Source organism: Esox lucius, chromosome 18 (genome assembly GCF_011004845.1).
Source record: "Esox lucius isolate fEsoLuc1 chromosome 18, fEsoLuc1.pri, whole genome shotgun sequence".
Taxonomy (NCBI): Eukaryota; Metazoa; Chordata; class Actinopteri; order Esociformes; family Esocidae; genus Esox; species Esox lucius.
In genome coordinates, this window is record NC_047586.1 from 5,380,723 (window position 1) to 5,402,849 (window position 22,127).

At 43.9% G+C, this 22,127-nt stretch overlaps 1 protein-coding gene across 2 annotated transcripts in view; it reads left to right on the forward strand.

Moving 5' to 3' along the window:
- LOC105023119 (thyrotropin-releasing hormone-degrading ectoenzyme) overlaps positions 1–22,127 on the forward strand; it is a 162,485-nt gene that overhangs the window by 15,228 nt on the left and 125,130 nt on the right. For both annotated transcript variants that reach the window (XM_034287934.1, XM_034287935.1), the window contains exon 3: positions 4,006–4,132. In XM_034287934.1, the coding sequence (XP_034143825.1) occupies positions 4,006–4,132 (127 nt within the window). The remainder of the gene's footprint in view (positions 1–4,005; positions 4,133–22,127) is intronic.

Below are 22,127 nucleotides of genomic sequence, written 5' to 3' on the forward strand. Positions count from 1 at the left end.
GGTGTAGTGTGTCATTTTGAACCAAACCCATTTCAATGGATCTCAGTTGGTCACCAGTTGCGAGCGTCATGTGTTTGTATTTCCTCTGTTGGTTTTGTCCTCTCTGGAGCCAGGGGCAATTGTTCCCTTTGTAGTGCTGGATCTTCGATGTTAGGGGGCTGTTTTCCTTCCACTGGTTCAGGTTAATGGCAACCTGAATACTTCAAAAAATGCTTAATCAAATATTAAAAATAAGATGCATGAATCAAGCAACAAAAATAGTGAAAATATGATGCTTGTGACAGTATAGGAAATCCCGAAAACAAGCAAAGTAGTGTAAATGTCTCATTTTTTTTAAATAGACAATATTTTTTGGTTAAAAGCTATGGATACAAATAATATTATCCGGCTTGTTCAGATTTGTCGTTAGGTCTGAATTCTTGTATAGACCCTGAACGGGCACTATATTGGGTACATCTATCTAGTATCGGTTAGGGCCCTCTTTTGTCTTCATCTCCTTCAAGGTTTGAAACATTGCACGTTCAGAGATGCCCATCTGCACACTGCTGTGTTGAGTGGTTATTTCAGTATTTCTGGCCATTCTCCTCTGGACTCTCCCACAGAACTGCCGCACAGTGGAGGTTTTTTTGTCCGTCGCATCGTTCTCTATGAACTCTAGAGACGGTGTTGTGTGAAAACACCAAGAGATCAGCTATTTCTGAGATGCTGGAACCACAACGTCTGACACCAACAATAATGCCATGTTCAAAGTGGATTAGACCGCGCACCTTCCCCATTCTAATGTTCAGTCGAACAACAACTAAACCTGTTGACCAAGTCTGAATGCTTTAAAAATGTACTTGCAGCCACACGATTCTCTGTTTGGCCTGTCCTGTTAACCAGCAGGGCTACCTATTAAAGTGGTCGGCTGGTGTTATTTGTACAGCGTTAATCTCAAGATAGCTAGGAGAGACCACATATCACAGTCATATCAAGTACAGTTCTATTACTACTACTACTATTACTAATACTACAACAGCTACTGGTCCTGCTATTACAAATACTGCTACTAATAATATAACTATTACTATTACAATAACTACTACTACTATTAAGATTACTATTACTACTACAGCTGTGACTACTACTGCTACAACTATTACTATAAAAATGCCTAATCCTAATTGTATTACTATTACTATTTCCATAACTATTACTGATATAGTTGTCGTGCTGTTGTTTAGAACGTTATGTCAGCTTGTACCCTACATAGGGCACAACAGAACCAGGCTCTTATGGGCTTTGGTCCAAAGTAGTGGACTATGTGGGACGCAGCCATGCTATAATCAGTCAACCCGGTGGGTGTTGTGGCTAATAGAGTATTTATGCCTGACGCGCACCTGTTTGGGCACAGCTCCAGTAATTGATGGCATTTCCTGTTGTTTACCATACAGGAGCAAAACAAAACATCTCTCAGAGGCGTGCGTTTGTTTGAGTGTGTGTGTGTGTGTGGGCCGGGTCGACACATCATGTTCCTTCTGAAAACAGGTCGTTTCCCCCCTGTGGCCATGTGACTTTCTCCCAGCCTAAAGCAGCCTATTGACATCAATGTGTGTGTGTGTGGAGGTGTGTGCATCAGTCCTTCCCTCAGATATATCACCATGCATCAGTCCTTCCCTCAGCTATATCACCATGCATCAGTCCTTCCCTCAGCTATATCACCATTCATCAGTCCTTCCCTCAGATATATCACCATTCATCAGTCCTTCCCTCAGCTATATCACCATTCATCAGTCCTTCCCTCAGCTATATCCCCATTCATCAGTCCTTCCCTCAGATATATCACCATTCATCAGTCCTTCCCTCAGCTATATCCCCATTCATCAGTCCTTCCCTCAGATATATCACCATTCATCAGTCCATCCCTCAGATATATCACCATGCATCAGTCCTTCCCTCAGCTATATCACCATGTATCAGTCCTTCCCTCAGATATATCACCATGTATCAGTCCTTCCCTCAGATATATCACCATGCATCAGTCCTTCCCTCAGCTATATCACCATGCATCAGTCCTTCCCTCAGCTATATCACCATTCATCAGTCCATCCCTCAGCTATATCACCATTCATCAGTCCATCCCTCAGCTATATCACCATTCATCAGTCCATCCCTCAGCTATATCACCATTCATCAGTCCATCCCTCAGCTATATCACCATTCATCAGTCCATCCCTCAGCTGTATCACCATTCATCAGTCCTTCCCTCAGCTATATCACCATGCATCAGTTCTTTCCACGGCGACGAGGCAGAGGCAGACAATCACTCATGCGGCAGGAGATACATTTCAAGCAAATCAACACCTTGCTATTCACTTAACCCCTCGCTCTCTGTCGCTGCTTTCCATGCAGGAGCAGCCTGCCGAGGTAATGGAAGCTCTGAGCACAATCTATTTTTTTTATATATCGATGATGAATGGTGCAAGGCAAGCGGACATAGTGCTGCATCTCAGGCCTTGGGAATGACGTGGACATGGAGAGACGGAGGTGGCTAGCGTGACGGCTCTGCTGCTGATAATGCAACAGACGGGTGTGTCCTGGAGCTATGCGTGGACACGGATGCTGCTGATAATGCAACAGACGGGTGTGTCCTGGAGCTATGCGTGGACACGGATGCTGCTGATAATGCAACAGACGGGTGTGTCCTGGAGCTATGCGTGGACACAGGTGCTGCTGATAATGCAACAGACGGGTGTGTCCTGGAGCTATGCGTGGACACGGATGCTGCTGATAATGCAACAGACGGGTGTGTCCTGGAGCTATGCGTGGACACGGATGCTGCTGATAATGCAACAGACGGGTGTGTCCTGGAGCTATGCGTGGACACGGATGCTGCTGATAATGCAACAGACGGGTGTGTCCTGGAGCTATGCGTGGACACAGGTGCTGCTGATAATGCAACAGACGGGTGTGTCCTGGAGCTATGCGTGGACACAGGTGCTGCTGATAATGCAACAGACGGGTGTGTCCTGGAGCTATGCGTGGACACGGATGCTGCTGATAATGCAACAGACGGGTGTGTCCTGGAGCTATGCGTGGACACGGATGCTGCTGATAATGCAACAGACGGGTGTGTCCTGGAGCTATGCGTGGACACGGATGCTGCTGATAATGCAACAGACGGGTGTGTCCTGGAGCTATGCGTGGACACAGGTGCTGCTGATAATGCAACAGACGGGTGTGTCCTGGAGCTATGCGTGGACACGGGTGCTGCTGATAATGCAACAGACGGGTGTGTCCTGGAGCTATGCGTGGACACGGATGCTGCTGATAATGCAACAGACGGGTGTGTCCTGGAGCTATGCGTGGACACAGGTGCTGCTGATAATGCAACAGACGGGTGTGTCCTGGAGCTATGCGTGGACACGGGTGCTGCTGATAATGCAACAGACGGGTGTGTCCTGGAGCTATGCGGGTGCGGCCACGGGTGTGGCTGAATAGTCTCTCATGCGGCATATAGTCAAGATTACCTTGTTTAACGGAGGGGCTTGTTGAAATGCTATAGCACACACACACACGTGCACACACACACACACACGTGCACACACACACACACACGTGCACACACACACATGCACACACACACGTGCACACACACACACACGTTCAGTTGTGGTTTTGGCTCCAGAGAAAAGCACAGTGCCTTTTGAATCAACTGACCAACAAACATGCTGTTTTAACCAAACAAGTGGCGGTGGACATTTAACAGTGTTCCCCTGTTAGGCCGGATTAAACAATAAACGAAACACTGTTGATGGAACAGAACGTGTGTGTGTGTGTGTGTGTGTGTGTGAGTATGCCTATATGTGGTGTGTCTGTGTGTGTGGTGCAAATGAGTGTGTGTGTGTCTGTGTGGACAGAGACGGAACAACAGCTTTATATGACTCCTTCTTGACACCCTGCTAATTCTTTTTTGTCATTCCCTCCTCCCCTCCTCCTCTTTTTTTCCTCCCATTCGATGTCCAGGTTCGTCTGTACGCCAGGCCCAACGCCGTCCAGAGCGGAGCGGGCGACTACGCCCTCCACATCACAAAGAGACTTCTCCAGTTCTACGAGGATTACTTCAAAGTCAAATACTCACTGCCCAAATTAGGTGAGACACACGCGGGAACAGAAGCTAACCCAACCGTTCTGTTGTGCGTGGTTGGAATACTGCTTCTCAGTGAGCACACACACCCACACACACACCCACACTCACACACTCACACACACACACAGCAATGCTAGTTGTCGATAGTGAATGGATTTCCGGATTTTCTCACGGGGGAATCCTTGGTGTGGAAGTCTGGTTCTGTGTTGCTATGGATCTTTTACCCTTTTCTGATTGGTCGGCCTTTTAAACAGGATATGTTTTTCCACCTCTTTCAGTGACTGACATGATTCGGTAGTGTAATGTTCAGAGACTGAGATGATTCACTAGTGTAATGTTCAGAGACTGAGATGATTCACTAGTGTAATGTTCAGAAACGGACAGGATTCACTATGGTAATGTTCAGAGACTGAGATGACTCACTAGGGTAATGTTCAGAGACTGAGATGATTCACTAGGGTAATGTTCAGAGACTGAGATGATTCACTAGTGTAATGTTCAGAGACTGAGATGATTCACTAGTGTAATGTTCAGAGACTGAGATGACTCACTAGTGTAATGTTCAGAAACGGACAGGATTCACTAGGGTAATGTTCAGAGACTGAGATGACTCACTAGTGTAATGTTCAGAGACTGAGATGATTCACTAGTGTAATGTTCAGAGACTGAGATGATTCACTAGGGTAATGTTCAGAGACTGACATGATTCATTAGTGTAATGTTCAGAAACTGACAGGATTCACTAGGGTAATGTTCAGAGACTGACATGATTCACTAGTGTAATGTTCAGAAACTGACAGGATTCACTAGTGTAATGTTCAGAGACTGACATGATTCACTAGTGCAATGTTCAGAGACTCACATGATTCACTAGTGTAATGTTCAGAGACTGACATGATTCACTAGTGTAATGTCCAGAGACTGACATGATTCAGTACTGTAATGTTCACAGATTGACAGGGTTCAGGAGTGTAATGTTCAGTGATTGACAGGGTTCAGGAGTGTAATGTTCAGTGATTGGCAGGGTTCAGGAGTGTAATGTTCAGTGATTGGCTGGGTTCAGGAGTGTTATGTTCAGTGATTGGCAGGGTTCAGGAGTGTTATGTTCAGTGATTGGCTGGGTTCAGGAGTGTAATGTTCAGTGACTGACAGGATTGTTTGAATCACCCGTTGTGATTTCTCTGTGTTATATGTGGCATTGTGTGTGTGTGTGTGTGTGTGTGTGTAGGCGTATCTTTGTTTGTAGAAATGTGTGTGTGTTCACATTTGTGTGCTCATACTTGTGTGTGTGTTTGTGTAGCAGTATAAGCAGAATTCAGCCTGACAACAGAAACCTGCTCTGTCTGTGTCCCGCTCCATTGGGTTTCTGTCAGTTTGCCGTATTCATTTAAATACACCCATCAATCTCCCCAACCGTCTAACCCTCTGTCCCTCTCTCACTCGCTACATCGTTCCCGCCATCTTCCTCTCTCCCTCCGTCTCTGACTTCCTCTCTCTCCATCTCACCCTCCACCATTGACCTTCTCCCTCTCCATCTCACCCTCTGTCCTCATCCCTCCAACCTCACCCTCCCTCTCTCTCTCCATCTCTGACCTTCTCCCTCTCCATCTCACCCTCTGTCCTCATCCCTCCAACCTCACCCTCCCTCTCTCTCTCCATCTCTGACCTTCTCCCTCTCCATCTCACCCTCTGTCCTCATCCCTCCAACCTCCCTCTCTCTCTCCTTCTCTACTTCCATGTATTCCTCCCAGATTTTCCCTAAATGTGTCTCCCCCTCACTCCATCATTCTGTCTCTCATCGTCTCCCTTCATCTATCCCTCCCTGTCTCCCTCTGTCTCTCCTTCAATCTCTTCCCTCTTCCTCCCTCTTTGCCTTATCCCTACTCCTCCCTCCCTCTCCATAATTTCTTCACCCTACCTCGACCTGTCTTCCTGCTGGGGGGGGGGGGGGGGGGGGGTTGGCTCCATCTGTTACTTGTGGCATCGTGGGGTCGCAGGGGATGCTCCTTTACAAGGCAATGCTCCTTGGGAAACATCCCAACGGCCAGGCGTCCATGGCAGGCATCAGTCTCAGTCTGTCTGGAGCATATATTACCAGACAGAGCTCCAATTGTTGTTTTTTTTTCCTGCTGTGATGCTTGTTTTTGTTGCTGATGTTGGTGCCGGTGGAAATAGGTTAACAGGAATGTTGTTGTGGGATAAGAAACAATGCTGTCATTATGGGCTGGATGAAAGGGGCTCTAGAAAGGTAGATTTTGCCAAACAAGAATCTCAAATGGGCAAATTAGATTATGGACTCTCTTCAAAGGTAAAACGTGTATTCTGTTAACATCTTCTAGACAGCAGTAGAGCAATATACACTTCATTTTCTGGTTCCAGGTACAGCCCTTTTTGGTTTCTGATGCGGTTAATGCGCTACATGGAACTAAATGGTTCTACCAGGAACCCAAACTGTGTTATTCAAGGTAGCACCCCACTGGGACAGCCCGAGGAACCTTTTGAAATCTTTTATTTCATAGAGAGTCCTTTAGCTTGCCTTGAACATGTCCTTATTTGGGTTCAGGGAGAACACATCCATCCAAATAAACACCCACCCATCCACCCACAGGGACGGCAGAAGTTATCAAGCACTTTTCCGCTGGTTGCGTGTCTCTCTACCAGTGAACTCCGCTTTCGCTCCACTATACTTGTGAACAAGCTACATTAATTTGGGTCAGATTACGGAGCATCAAATAAAACATTTAGAAGTAGAAAATGTCCTGACATTGGAAGTTTGTCTCCTATGGGTCTTCTCTTTGGCAGATCAGGAGAGCTGAAGTCACTCCATTCCACTGTTCTTGTACTGAGCTCTGGGTTGTGTGTGTGTGTGTGTGTGTGTATATGGGTATATATCTATGTGTGTAATGTGTATATACAGCTCGGGGGAAAAAATGAAGAGACCACTGCACATTTTTCTTTCCTTTCCAAAAAAGTCGAAAAGGAAGGTTTTGAGTGAGCAACAGAAGCGTTAATTTTGCAGTGGTCTCTTAATTTTAACCCTTCGGTTGCTCACTCAAAACCTTCCTTTTCGACTTTTTTGGAAAGGAAAGAAAAAGTTGCAGTGGTCTCTTCATTTTTTCCAGAGCTGTATGTGTATAAGGGTGTGTGTGTGTGTGTACATATTAGAACACACATTATTCCCAAAAAGTTGCATCTAAAATGTGCTTTGTCCGATAAAAACCCGGGCTAGAAATAACCCAGTACCTAGGGGACAATACCCGGCCATGTCGGATCAAGTCATGGCGGCGGTGTGAATGAAGCCATCGTTGAAGGAAAGGCCTGGACTCGATGTGTGTTGTGGTTATGTAAAGGCACCATCTGGGTGCCGGGTGAAGGCAGGAGGCAGCAGTTGGAGGCCCCCTAGGACTGTACAGACAGGGTCAGTCTGCACCGCTTCACACTGCCGCCTGACGCTCGCTTGACTGCGACTGTATGGGATTAAATCACATGGAGGGACGGCCTGCCGATAGCATTCAGCACTCCAGCAGCCTAACACACGTTCGGTGCAAAATCAGGACGGCGTCGTTGCGGAAAGGATGATTCTGTTGTTCTGTTTCAAGTGGGTTTCCATCATAAACGATAAGAGATTGGCCTTTATTTTGTCGAAGTTCCACTAAACGTGCGGTTCTGAGTGCAAAGGACTTAGGCACCTGAAAGCTGAACTAAGGCCATTTATTTAGGTAGTAAATGTTTTAATATATTATTATGTATGTATACATCATTTATATAAATCCATTATTATAATATATTTTTACTAATAAACACTTACTATCCAAATAGCACTTCTTGGCATAACCGTGAAGGCAGGGCTGTTCCTTTTATGAATTCAGCAATTCTTCCCCTCCAAATTGTTCTTCCTCTCTAATTTCTTATTTTATACAGTTTCTACTAGTTCCTTTTTTTCCTCCAGGATTTAATTAAATTTGTTTATTTTCTCTCATTTACCATTCTTGGCTTTGCAGAATTGGCATGTGGCACCAGAGAAAGGAGAGAGTGGCGAGAGGGAGAGAGGAGAGAAAGGGAGGAAGCGATAGAGGACGAATAGAAAGAGATAGAGATGGGAAGAGAGAGGAGAGAAAGAGAGAAGAAAGAGACAGACGAGAGAGGAAGAGCGGGAGAGAGAGAGAGAGAGAGAGAGAGAGAGACAGTCCAGGCCATGTAAGTGGGTTTGGTCTTGCATAATGAGTCGTTGTCTTGCGGTTTGAGAAACGATGCCATCAACTGTAGCAATGCTCGTCCATCACGGCAGACCATTGCTCTGCCCCTCCAATCCGTAAGTAGGCTCCAATTAAAGGAAGTTAATCATCGCTGCCATGTCCACAGAGTGACAAAACCGAGGGAGACAGAGGCTGTGTCCCAAATAGTGCCATGGTCCCGGCGTAGTGTACTGCTTTCTACCAGCACCTCATCAGCTCCGGTCAAACGCAGTGCACTATTCAGGGCTTAGGGCGCCAGTTGGGAAACACCAGGACCACTTAAACACTGGAGCAGCACTAAGGCCCTAACTACCGGCTTCACTTTCCCTGTCAGAATATAAAGAAGGGAGAGACGAGAGGGAATGGAGGGAGAGAGGGGGTAGGAACAAACACGGAAGAGGGGGAGAGCGAGTGACAGAGAGGGGCTGCAGCAACAATTGGATCTTCTGCACCAGCTGACAGTTCAACTCAGAGAGCCAAACATTATGATATTCTCTCATGCAAAGTTACATCAGACATCCTCAGAGTACAGTGACAAACCAAAGCACGCAGAGCAAAATTAGGCCAAGTCCCTCTCTGATTAATGTCCCCAAAGGGAGCCACCATATGTTATAATAGTTTTAAAATGAAGTAACCACCACTTCTACCATTACAAAGCCCTCAATGCCAGGAGGCGACAAGAGCCATTGTGACAGCATGGAGAGGACTCCCCTAAGCCAGCTGGTACTCAAACCCAAACCAACAAAACCACAGAACTGCACTCAGACCGTCCAGCCTAACCAAATTAGCACTGGGAAAGTATTTCAAATGCAGTTGATCACCAATTAAAAAAGTGAATTGCTATTCAACCGACTGAACACCATGGCTGATGGGAAAACGAGTATAGCACTGACAGTACAGACTCGGTGAGCACAGCCTGACCACGAAAAACATCTGTCACAGGCAAATCTGGCTGCCCAGAGAGGACAGGTTGTGCTCACTGCCCTCAGAGAGAGGTTTAGACAGAGCTCCATATGTTCCTAGACTGCAAAAACTATCCAGACCTTTGGGGAAACTTTCCTCCCAGATATTGTGAGCAAACACACCGATTTAGGAAGTTTGCTTTTCGGTTTTAGAAACAGAACAGGAGAAAATGCAGTATCTGCAGGGAAAACGCCTCTGTAGGATATTAACAGCAACATACAGTATACAGATTCCTGGCACATTTGTCACTGTTGATAGGTTTCTATATGTCTGCTATGAAAATTCCCTGAACATTCCATGGTGGTAAAGCCTTTTGAATTCAATTGAATTAGATTGAGAGAGACTGAGTGGGGGAGAGAGAAGGCATTTCTGATTTGTTGGCTATATTTGTAGAACCCTTTCTGTGATGAAATGTAATTATGGTAATGTTACAATTGAAATTGGATAAACAACTTAAAATTAAAAACACAAAATGAAGGAGAAGTTCATTCGTATTTACATGTTCTTTTTTAACTTTGTTTGTGCTTGCTATTTATTCCCCAAATTGTTTTTGTATATATTTACATGCAGATGGATAAATACTGTATATACAGCTCGTTTTGTTGCACAGACTCACCGAGCAAACAAAACACACAAAATGGCAGGAACAGGAGACAGCAACAATGAGCAACACGAAACACTGGGGCAGGAGGAACTTAAACAGGGACACAAGGAATGTCAAACAAGACACAGGTGAAAACAATAATACAAAAGGACAAGCTACGTTCAAAATCAAAGGACAAAAACCAAACAGAAAAGGCCGCGTTCACAAACAAAACCAAACCCAAACCAAAACAGAACCTAACAATAACAAACCATTTTGGAAGTACTCCATTTCAAATAACATCTTTCCCCAATAGCGCTTATAATATAATTAAAACGTTTCTGCTTATGGTGGAAATCTTCCAAATGGCTCCTTTAATCAATATTCAAAGTGACAGGGAAGAGGTTTTCCAGACAGGTTTCATGGCGTTGGAAACACACGATCTGGTCGGATGGCCTGGGGGAGTTTACTGTGTTTCACCGAAGAGCAGACCAGCCTTCCGGTATCGATCACCGGTTGGACGTTGAGAGGGCAGCCGGGGAGATGGAGTTAGATATTGATAGAAGCGACACTGGAGTGTAGTCTGTAAGGTACGCTGTGTCCTGTCAGAAGGGATGCCGGTTGACAAGCTGGAGCGGCCTGAGCGCCAAAGACAGGGTGACAAGAGAGGGATGAGGGAGAGGGATGAGGGAGAGGGATGAGGGAGAGGGATGAGGGAGAGGGATGAGGGAGGTGAGAATCCAATGATCCAATGTCATCAGATGTTATGGATCGGAAAGGAGGGGCAAAGATAGGAAGGGAAAGGAAGATGAACAGAGCCTGTTGTCCACTGGTGTGTCTTTCACCACGGGCATGTTCATTACAACCAGCATGTTTTTAAAAAGTTTTGAAAGGATTTCAAGGTGGCCCTGTTTCTGTCCGTTCTCATGAATTTGGTGCCTATAAAGAATACAACCCCTGTCTGACACGGTTTTAATTGGCCAGCAGAGCGAAGAGCACCCTTCAGCTATCCAATGAAATGATTCCTCCGTTTGTTTATTATATCACCTTCTCAAATGACTCATTTGGCACGAGTCATTCAGCGTCTCTCTGGGATGAATGATAGATTCGTTGGAGCCAACTCTGTCAAGTAAAATGTGGTACATTATCCCACATGGTTAAAATATGCAAGCATTCTGTTAACTGCATCTATTCATGATATCTAAAGATTTCACCGATTGATTTAACACCATTAATACCAGTTAATCCATGTTTTATTACCCAGTGGATGAAGCAGGCGCTGATGGATTGTCCAACACTATATAATGTGGAGTTAGTATCTGTGTTATCTGGTTGACACTCAAACACACACACACACACACACACACATAGACACAGACAAAAAATTTACACACACACACACACACACACCGACATTGACAGTTCCTATGCTGTGTCATGGTCTGTAGCCCATCAAGGTCACCTCCTCCAGCACTGCCAGTCTTGGCACCAGCCTCTGCACGCATCATTAAAGTTGTTCCCCACAACCAGGGCTCTGGTCTCTGGGTGAGTGTGTGTGTGTTCCGGGCTGGCGTCTCTCCTTGTTAAGGGTGTACACGGAGGACTGCTGGGATGCGGGCTGGATCTGAATCCCAAATGTTCACCCTGTTCCCTACATAGTTCACTATGCCCGACTTGGCTCCTGATTGGCTCCTAGCCTTTACAGGGGCCAGGTAATCGCTGTTACCTGGCCCCTGTTCCCATTGGAAGGTTTATTGGCCTGGATATGGTCCTTATTAAAAGCTATGGTAACGGAAATCCTGTGAAGGATTCATTATATCCTGCACTGCAAGGCTATCCAAAGGGCTGGTCACCGCCATGTGGTTTGCCTGGTCCCTCTGAAACAGGCATTCCGGGCTGAAAGAGAAAAAATGAGCAGCTGGATACGGGTCGCAACACTGACTGATCGAGGGTAACAGAATTTGACCTCCTACTTTTGTTTGAATCGTGAAAAGTTAATCACAAAAACAAAATGGTTTGGAATGCTGGCTAAATGACTTTTGCAGCTGGACCTTTCTATCGTACAAAATCAGTGAGGCGTGTTATTTTCTTTATATGGTTGACTTTGCTGTAAATGCAGTATATGATGTATTGGCAGAACTGAGAGCATAAACAACAAAAGATAAACAACTACAGAGAAAACAACTACAGAATCCACATCAACAATTGCAGAAACCACATTAACAACTACAGAATCCACATCAACAATTACAGAAACCACATCAACAACTACAGAATCCACATCAACAATTACAGAAACCACATCAACAACTACAGAAACCACACCAACAACCACAAAAAAAACATCAACAACTACAGAAATCATATCAACAACTACAAAAACAACTACACAAGTCCTGAAAAACAATGCTTTTTATAATTTTTTTCTATCTACCTCTATTTCTGTATTTGTTTTTTTCTGTTTCCTAATGAAAACATGGCCAACACATTCAATTGGACGACAAGACAATATACAGAAACACATAAATGAAGTAAAAATTATCTAAGAAAACACAAAACATTAAAAACATATATAATACATTTATAATAGGGTATAATAAAATCACCCTAAATACAGGCAGACATCTAGTATCTAGACCCATCGGATGAATTCAGCTGGTTATAGCAAGAATTTACATTTTGTTTTTGAAAGAGTGAGATGTCATTAATATGTGCGGCGTAAAGGTCTTTTACAATGTGTTCATGTCTCTGGCAAACAGAAAGGTAGCATAGATTTTAGTGACGAGTGTGAGAAATCTACCAGAGCGATTTACTCTTGGAGTAGTCTGTGTTTAGAGTGAGTTGAGGTAGTGGGAGCATTTACCAAAATGGGACTCATAAATAAGTGCACTGTACTCAGCCAGGGTCTGTTATCCAGAGTTTATGGTCAGCAGTGTGTGTTGACGGTGGTGATGGTGACAAGGCCAAAAGCAATGTGGTAAATTACATCTCATTAAAGAGGTTTTTAGCGGGCAGCCTGTGGTACGTCGTCAAAGCAGAAGTTTGGCAGTGTGGTCATTTTCAGCGTGGGTGAAGGATAACGTGTTGCGGGACACAAAACAAATTCTAATTCAGTTCAGTTCGATTCTTGGCTTCATGACATAGCTCATGTTCATGGTTATTAGCAGAGAAAGAAGTGAGAGGAGACCAAGAGGAGAGACTGAGAGCGTCTGTATTTGTAGTCAGCACCACCAATACAACTCTCTAAATAGTATGTCTTACTACCCTCTAACTAGTATCTTAATAATATATGTAATATTTATATCATATTTGTACGTTACCCATAAACACATTAGAGCGCTAAGGATGTCCAGGGAAACTCATCTCTGTGTGACCTACATTCCTCTTTCTCCGCATATAGACTGGATTCTGAGGTCACCTGAGACTCTCAGTTAAATTCAAAGGGGCTTTATTGGCATGCGAAGCATTAGTTTCCAAAACAAGTACAGGTAGTCGTCGACTTACGACCTATGCAACTTAAATCCACCCCGACTTACGACTGTCCATTGCCAAAATAAAAAGCGCGGTATACTCATATATTGTTGTGTAAAACCTGTGAGTATGGTACTGTAACGAATCTTACAAAACGGAGTCGAGCGAGCGCAGTAAGACAAAACGCAAATGTGGCTACAGGGGACTTGGATATACTAAGTTATTATTCCTCGGCCGGCTTACGACCAAATCGACTTCCGGAAGGTTTCCCGGTCGTAAGTCGACGACTACCTGTATATAAAAAAGAAAAGAAAAGCACATTTCTCACACATTTAACAAGGGGTTAGGTGCTTCTGGTGACATCATTATTAGACCTGTACAGTACCAGTCAAAAGCTTGAACACACCAATTCAAGTGAATGGGTATGTCCAAACCTTTGTCTGGTACTTTACAAAATAGGTTTTACTGCTCAAATATCTCCCTGCTGTAATGAGTGACAATATCCACCAGCAGGGGCCTGTCTGTCAGGTTTTCGACCCTTCATGTAAAATGTAGCATTGCTCCACACTGCTCCGCTAGCTCCTCACCTGACTCTTGAATACCATGGGTGGGTTGGAATTGAAGACCAGAAGGCAAACCTTCCTTGACGGGCCTCTGCTCTCGCTTGGCTGTTCTGAACCCCAGGACCATATGTTGGCTTTCAGAACACATCTTCACAGAAAAAAAAAATTAAAAACAGGTCTGATGCTCACTTCAGAATCAGCTTCAATCAGGAGTAGACTGCTCCACGGGAAAAAAAAAACGTTTTAAAATTGAATAAAAGTATGTTCTCATTCTTTTTTTTGTAACACTCGGGTGAGGAGTTCAAAACGGAAAGCTCTATAAAAGTCCTGTATAATCCTAGAGAAGTTAACTTTTGAGAGGTTCCAAGAGGTCAGTGTAAGCCGTGGTTAATGACGTTACACAACCTTTACAGATACACACACACTTAATATGAATGAACAAACATCACTGCCGAGCCGTAGTTCTGGCAATGCTTTGTCGCACGTGCTATTACAGGAAGTTTCTCAGGCGACAGGGGTACCACCCAGTCCAGTTCAACCTCTGTGTACGTGTGTGTGTGTGTGTGTGTGTGTGTATATGTGCGTCATGCATGCAGATGTGAATGTGTGTGTGGGTGGGCAGGGAGGATTAGCGTTAGCATTACAGCACTGTAAGACATTTTGCTTGGTTAATCTGGGGCTAGCAGTGGCTTCCCAAAAGTATTAAATTGGCTAATAAACCTCCTGTGTGTGCTTGAAATCTGTCCAATTTGCCTTGGGGCCTAATGCTGTCAGTTGGCTCTGCTGCCCCTGAGACCCGGTATGGATAAAACACAACATGGGGTTTCAGCAAATTGGACATTTTGTCACAGCCTGAATTCAGAGGTGGGGCACTGGTTTATTTTATTAAGCCTAATATTGGTTCTTCAATACTGGAATATCCTGGTGGAATAAAACGCTTGCACTGTTGCGCCACCAGATTGCTTCTGACACGCAAACGTGCTATAATCCATGACAGACTGTGGCTGTAAATCAATTTATATGGTTAGATTTTAAATGGATGAACCAAACTCCTGGCTAAGGTTGTTGTTTTAAAATCTATATTTTTATGTGTGCATGTATGTCCAGTTCCTGGTATGTTTATTCATTTTTTGTTCAGTCTTCGTATAATGTATTTTATCCCTTGTGCTAAATGTCATAACCCAGGAAGGACATGGTTACCGTGGCATCTGCTAATCTGAAGTGAACTGATAAACTGGGTAGATAGATGGCTTTTGATCACAGCGACAAGTCACTTGAAATGCCATATTGTCTTTTCCACACTTTCTCTCTCTCTCTTGCTCTCTCTTACTTGTACTGCTGTGGAGGATTTGAGAGGGAGGCGGTGCTGGCATTGTGCACATTAAACCTTTAGCAGAACCGGGCCGGGCCGGCCAGCCTGCAGTAAATTGCATTGGCGGAGAATTTGTAATAGGGGATTTAATCTGAACAAAATGGACTCCAGAGAACTAGTCAATAATCCAGGGTGTAATCCCGTAATTGGATTGATTATGACAAAAGAAGAGAGTCGAGAGAAGACAAGGCGGTCTGCGGAACGGAAATCAACCGAACGGGTTTCTGTATTTTATGGAGAGTTGCTGGGGGCAGGAGTAGAGACACAGAGAGAGAGAGAGAGAGAGAGAGAGAAAGAAAATATGAATAATTAAAAAAAATAATCAAAGGGTCAGGACCCGACACGACAGTTAGCACTCACATCACGCTGAAATGACCACGCTGCTACGCCTAAAAGTATGGTCCAGAAAGAGAATACCTCCCCCAAGGCAGAGCCAGCTGGTTAACAGCACACACAGCCCTACCAATCTAGGACATTGTAGAAAGATGCGAGCTAACAACTCAGACTGGGCATTAAATGGCCAGTAAAATCCAACGCTAGGATTCAGGATCACCAGATGCCTGTTTTGGGAGCCTGTCGCCCTATTTGTCCGGCAAAGTACCTATTCCAAACAACTCTGCCCACCTTGTTCATTTCACCTGTTTTTTAGATACAGCAGCCATAGCACCCAACGTCCAACCCCTGGTCTATGAAGCTAAGCAGGCTTGGTGCTGTTTGGTCCCAGATTAAGACCAGATGCTGGCGGGAGGTGGTGTAGGAGGGCCAGTGTCTGTGCGCTCTTGTCTCTGGGCTAAATGTGAAATCCCACTGACCCAGGGCAGTGAAGGGGACATTGCTCTGCATGAGGTGGCCTCATTCTGGCCACTAAAGATCCCATGTCACTGATTGTAAGATAAGGTTTGTTGCAAATTCCAAATGTCCAATAACGTGGTCATCTAACAATCCTGGCATCCAGTTGGTTCAGTCCTCCCCTCTGCCATAACAGCCCAGGCCCTTGCTATAGATGAGAAAGTCAATTTACTTGCTCCTTGTTTGCAAGGAGTCACAGACCTTCGCTACAACCGGTTTTAGCAGAAGACAGGATCTTTAGACCCTTCACAAATCTCCTCATGCTCTTGGTCGAGTGCCCCAGCCTTGTTTGTTCTGTATCAATCTTCAATCCATGCGGGCTAAACATTTTTGTGACTGTCGGACAAAATTATGGAACAGTGATTCTTCAAAGAGCCACATCCCTGGTGGTCTGTTGGAACTCCGGGATGTTGAGAACTCTTGCCAAGCTTGTATCACAGACCAATAGAAAGGACTTAGGCCATTCACCCCCTCCAGCTGCAAAGGAAAGTTGCTTGTCCAATCTCAGTAGAGACAGAGTCCTTGACAGAGAGAGAGAAAGAGAGAGAGAGAGAGAAAGAGAGAGGCGGACAATAACTCTGCACTGAAATAAAGTCAATTAGTCACAGCAAACAGGAAAGTCAACTTCAGTTGCATAATTCGCTCTGGGGGAACTCCCAGATTGCAAAGTCAATTCTAATTCTTGCGGATGTATAGGTGGAGTAACTTTAAATTTTGGATCTTTTGTGATAATTATCTAAATGTTAAAGATATTCATAATTAATATTGAGGACTTTGTAGGGTAAAACAATATTTCTGGTGAGAAGTTTTTTGGCCCCACCTCTTGCCAGAATTTACGTGGAGTCATTTCTGAATCTACCAAAGGATGATGGATAATGCTGTAACGTTTTGCAGTGCAGCATGGTCCATTAGCGTGGTCTTCTGTCTGGTGGTTATAATGCATCACTGATCCATTTGGCTAATTGAAGATGTACAGAAGCAGATGAGTTGGGTACCTGGAATTCTGATTAGATTAAAACTCACAATTACTTAAATATCAGCTGTAATTTAAGTTCATTTTTTTTTTCTTCTGCGGGCTTCCCGGGGACAGACCACCCTCAACTCTAACGCCTCATTCTTTTCCCCCAAATGTTAAACCTTAATCAGTTTCAATAAATTCCTGGAACAGGAACTTAAATCTAACCATATATAACAAAAAGGTCTACGTAACAGTAGCCCAGGTAGATGTTTAACTGGCAGCTTTCAAGTTATGTTTTGGTATTAGTTTCACAGAGTTAAGGTAAGAATGCCTCAACTCAACCTTTTAGTCTTGTATTCTGAAATAAATTGGAAAGTTAGAATTTATGAAATGTTGTTCCGTTGTTGTTGTGTGTGTTTGTGTGAATTCTTGTTCTGTTTTTTTTTTTTTTATTGTTCTAGCTACAGGCTGGATTCATAATCAATAGGCTAGATGTTCAACAACAGAAAGTGAATATCAATGGGAGATCTACAGCTCTGGTTGCCCTTTGAAGTAACTTCAGTCTATTCACGTTGCATTGAGCTGCATTATAGCACACACAGGCTCATGGACACACGCACGTGCACACACACACACGCACACACACCTTGTCTTTTTCACCTCAATCTTCAACATTAAAGAACTGCGGCTACAACCTTGACTTTCCCTTCAGTTGGAGACTCCTGATTTCTGACTCCTGACTTTTTATTTGACGACAGTAATGTAAAAATTATAATTTAACAGGAGCCATTTACACAAACAGTTCTGGTTAAGTGCCTTACAACAGAACACAATGGCAGGTCAGTCACCTTGTGGCTCTCAGGTTTCAAACCAGCAACCTTTTGGTTACTGGTTCAGTGCTCTTAGCTGTCTTCTGCGAAAGATGCAGAGTTGTCCCTTTACCTGTGCATCAGTTTTTTACACGTACTGTTTCTCTCAACAGATGTTTGTCGTCTAATAGAACGTAACACTTCTGTGGCTGTGTTGAAAGCCAACAGGATTATCAGCACCTGTCCCAACCTCAGCTTCAGGTCTTCGACTGCATGAATAGTCCGGTTGGCCCTGGTGAAAAGTCATGTTCTAGAAAAGGAATTTGGAATGACTGTGAAGTCTTTAAACATCAATTATGGGTATGTTCCAATTAATGGTTTAAGATTGCTGTCAATCTCGTTTTTCATTTATTCATTTAGAGAGAAACAAGAGTGGGAAAGAGAATCGAGGGCCATATTAGGGTGAAAAGACAACTAATCAATTTCAAATGGAACATTGTTTTATCAGGTGAGCAAGTGCCCTTAGTGACTTTGAAGGAGAGGTAAGAGAGCATATGGCCTCCTGTCATTAATGTGTCATTATTCCTCATAGAGCGTCTCATCCTGCCAATTTAGAACCCACACACAACACTCTCTTATCTATCTCCCTATACTCTCACCCTCTTCAGCTGCTTAATGTCTGTCGGTCTCTCTGTCTATCTGTGTATCTATCTACTGTATATCTATCCATATATTGTATATATATTTATCTACAACCCTGTTTCCAAAATAGTTTTGCGGACGCTGCATAAATTGCAAATAAAACCAGAATGCTTTGATGCAAATCATTTATCCCTACATTTAATTGAAAATAGCTGCAAAGTCAATATATCAAATGTTGACTGAGAAATTTTGTTTTTGGAAAAATACACAGAAATTGTGACACGGGCATGTTCACAGCTGTGTGGCATCATCTCTTCTTTTAACAATACTCTGTAAGCATTTGGGAACTAATGAGACCAATTGCTGTAGTTTAGAAAGTTTTCCCATTCTTGTATGATATAGGATTTCAGCTGCTCAACAGTTAGGGATCTCCATTGTAATATGTTTTGTTTCATAATGCGCCAAATATTTTCAGTGGGTGACAGTTCAGGACTGCAGGCAGGCCAGTTTAGCACCAGGACTCATTTACTACGGAACCATGGTGTTGTAATACATGCAGAATGTGGTTAGGCATTGTCTTGCTGAAATAAGCAAGGCCTTCCCTGATAAACATTTCATCTGGATGGCAGCATATGTTGCTTTAAAACCTATATATATATACCATGTGTACTAATGCACCTCCATACCATCACGGATGCTGGCTTTTGAACTGTGCACTGATAACAATCCGGATGGTCCCCCTCCTCTTTAGTCCGGAGGACGCGGAGTCCATGAGTCCCAAGAATAATTTAAAATGTTCATTTGTCAGACCACCAGACTCTTTTCCAGTTCGCCTCAGTCCATCTTAAATGATCTTGGGGCGAGAGAAGGCGGTGGTGTTTCTAGATCTTTTTTTATACCTTATTTCTTTTTTGCATAGTGGAGTTTTAATGTTGTTTGTGGTTGCAATTTTATGTTGAGAAACGATATTCTTCAGTTTTTATGTTATTTGTCTTTCACAGAGTGGTGAACCCTCCCCATCTTTACTTCTGAAAGACCCATCCTTTCTGGGATGCAATTTTAATACCCAATTATGTTACTGACCTGTTTCCAATTAACCCAATTAGTTGTGAGCAGGGGCGGGGCAAGGGGGTGCCTTGCAGTTGCTCAAGCAACCCCAGGAATTGGCAAAGCAACCCCAGAATTTATTTTTATTATTGTCATTTTTCCTCTTTGTAGGAAGCAACTACAACCCAACATATTTAGTCCTATGTTAGGTTGTCCTGATCATTTACTCTACTCCAGTCTCCAGGGTAGTTTAGTCTAGCTTTGTCAAACCTCACAGTTATTTTTAGTCTGTGACAGTTTCTATTTGAGCATAAAAGTGGACTGTGTTGGAGAGTGATGGGCTGCCAGCTATAGCTTCCTCAAAATTGCCCAAATTCAACAGTCTCAGACTCAATTCACACAAAAACATACAAAGGTTTTTGTATCTTTTTGTGCATTTTTTTTTTAGACTAAAATGTAGGTAACTTTAGATTGCTTCCGATCGAACACCTATTTACTCTCAGTGAGGTGTGTGGGAAATTGGGCTGTCAGAAGAGAAGCAACACTCTTGGTTGTGGTTGTATGGTGACGCCATTGTAACTAACAATACATGTGCTTTTATAAAGATACACCACTATTGCACTCATGTTTAGAAGTTAGAATACAGTGTAATTAAGTGGGAGGTGTCACATTTCACAGAGGGAGGACTCAAACGCAGAGTAACAATAATCACAGATTTTAATTCAAGGACTTAACAGGCATTGACAGGAAACTAAAAATAACATACAACAGTGACCAGCCAACAGGCAGGGCATTAGGGAGACTACATAGGGAGGTCACGAGGGGAAAACATGATACAGATGAGAAGACCAAACTAGGCACAGGTGAAATCATTGATCTCAAAGGAGTTCAAATTAAATGACTAAATACTAAAAAAATTGACATTTAATCGTCCATGCCTGACTTATACAGGAGGGAGCATCAGGTCGACGGAATTCATTGGGTGGAAGCATATTTTTCAGATCTATTTTTTTATGGGGAGATGAGGGACCCCCTTGGAAATAGTTGTTTGATGTGGTTTCTTAATTATTTTCTTAGCAACCTTGTGATGCCACATTAGAACCTTTACGCCAGGGATGTCAAACCGGTTCCACGGAGGGCCGAGGGGTCTGCACGTTTTCGCTCTCATCTTCAGTGGCATTTTTATATGTAAATAATTGGTGGGCCACGAACCATTTCAAAATGTAGGATACATACCAGTAAAACTACAAAACTCCCTCTTGCTACTCCCTCTTGTGTTTATTTAACACGTCAACAAACAGCGTGGCTCCACAACACACTTTTAACTACAGAACGCCTTGCTTTTACCAGGTGTTGTAGTACAGATACTGGAGAGAGAGAGAGACCTTCTTGTGTAATTGCTCTCCTTCTCTCTCACACACATGTAAAATTACCACTGTCACATTTACAAACCTAAATTAGAACCAATGTGCCTACAGGGCCATACGCGAATAGCAATGAGCTCAACACCACTGAAGGCCACAACGAAGTGGAAAGACAACTTTTTAGGGATACAGATCCATTCTATGACAACAACCTTAATAGATAAGCATGGACACGCTGACACTCGTCACCATTTATATAAATCGATCCAGCACAAAAATATGACCAATGCACGGACCAGCACCACAAAGGCAGGATGACAAAATATGCTTTCACTCACTCACTCAAATCAATCAATCAATCAAATGTATTTATAAAGCCCTTTTTACAACAGCAGTTGTCACAAAGTGCTTTACAGAGACACCCAGCCTTAAACCCCAAGGAGCAAACAACAGTAGTGTTGAATTTCAGTGGCTAGGAAAAACTCCCTAAGAAGGCCGAATTTTAGGAAGAAACCTAGAGAGGACCCAGGCTCAGAGGGGTGACCAGTCCTCTTCTGGCTGTGCCGGGTGAGATATTAAGAGTCCAATTGGAATAATGAATACATTTCTCTGGGCTAAATCCAGAGGCTATTTGATTTTAGACTATGTCAGAAGTATGACCAGGTGGACAAGGACAGGGACAGCAACGGGCCCCCCAAACCAGATAATCCGCAGGTGTGGACCAGGACCTCATCTACTCCTAAAATTTAAAACTGGAGGAAACTGAGAAAAGTTAGAAGTGCATTCCTCATATCACCCAGCACAATAATATAGCAGCGTAACACCTTGGAACTGAGACGGGGGGGGTCCGGCGACACTGTGGCCCTACCCGGGGGAGGCCCCGGACAGGGTCCAACAGGCAGGAAATCAATCAACCAAAGGGACACCCACCAACCACAACCCCCCTGAATGAGGGCAGAGTATTGCCAGCAACGTACAGCCCAATTGCACAAGTGCGCAACAGAGAGTCAACAACAAGCCAGTGACTCTTCCCCTGAAAGGCATTGGAGGGAGGGCATCCCAGTGGCGACGAGAGCCCACCTGGCAAGACAGCAAGGGTGGACAGTATCAAGCCTTCTAGTCACCTTCACGCCCCCGGGTCA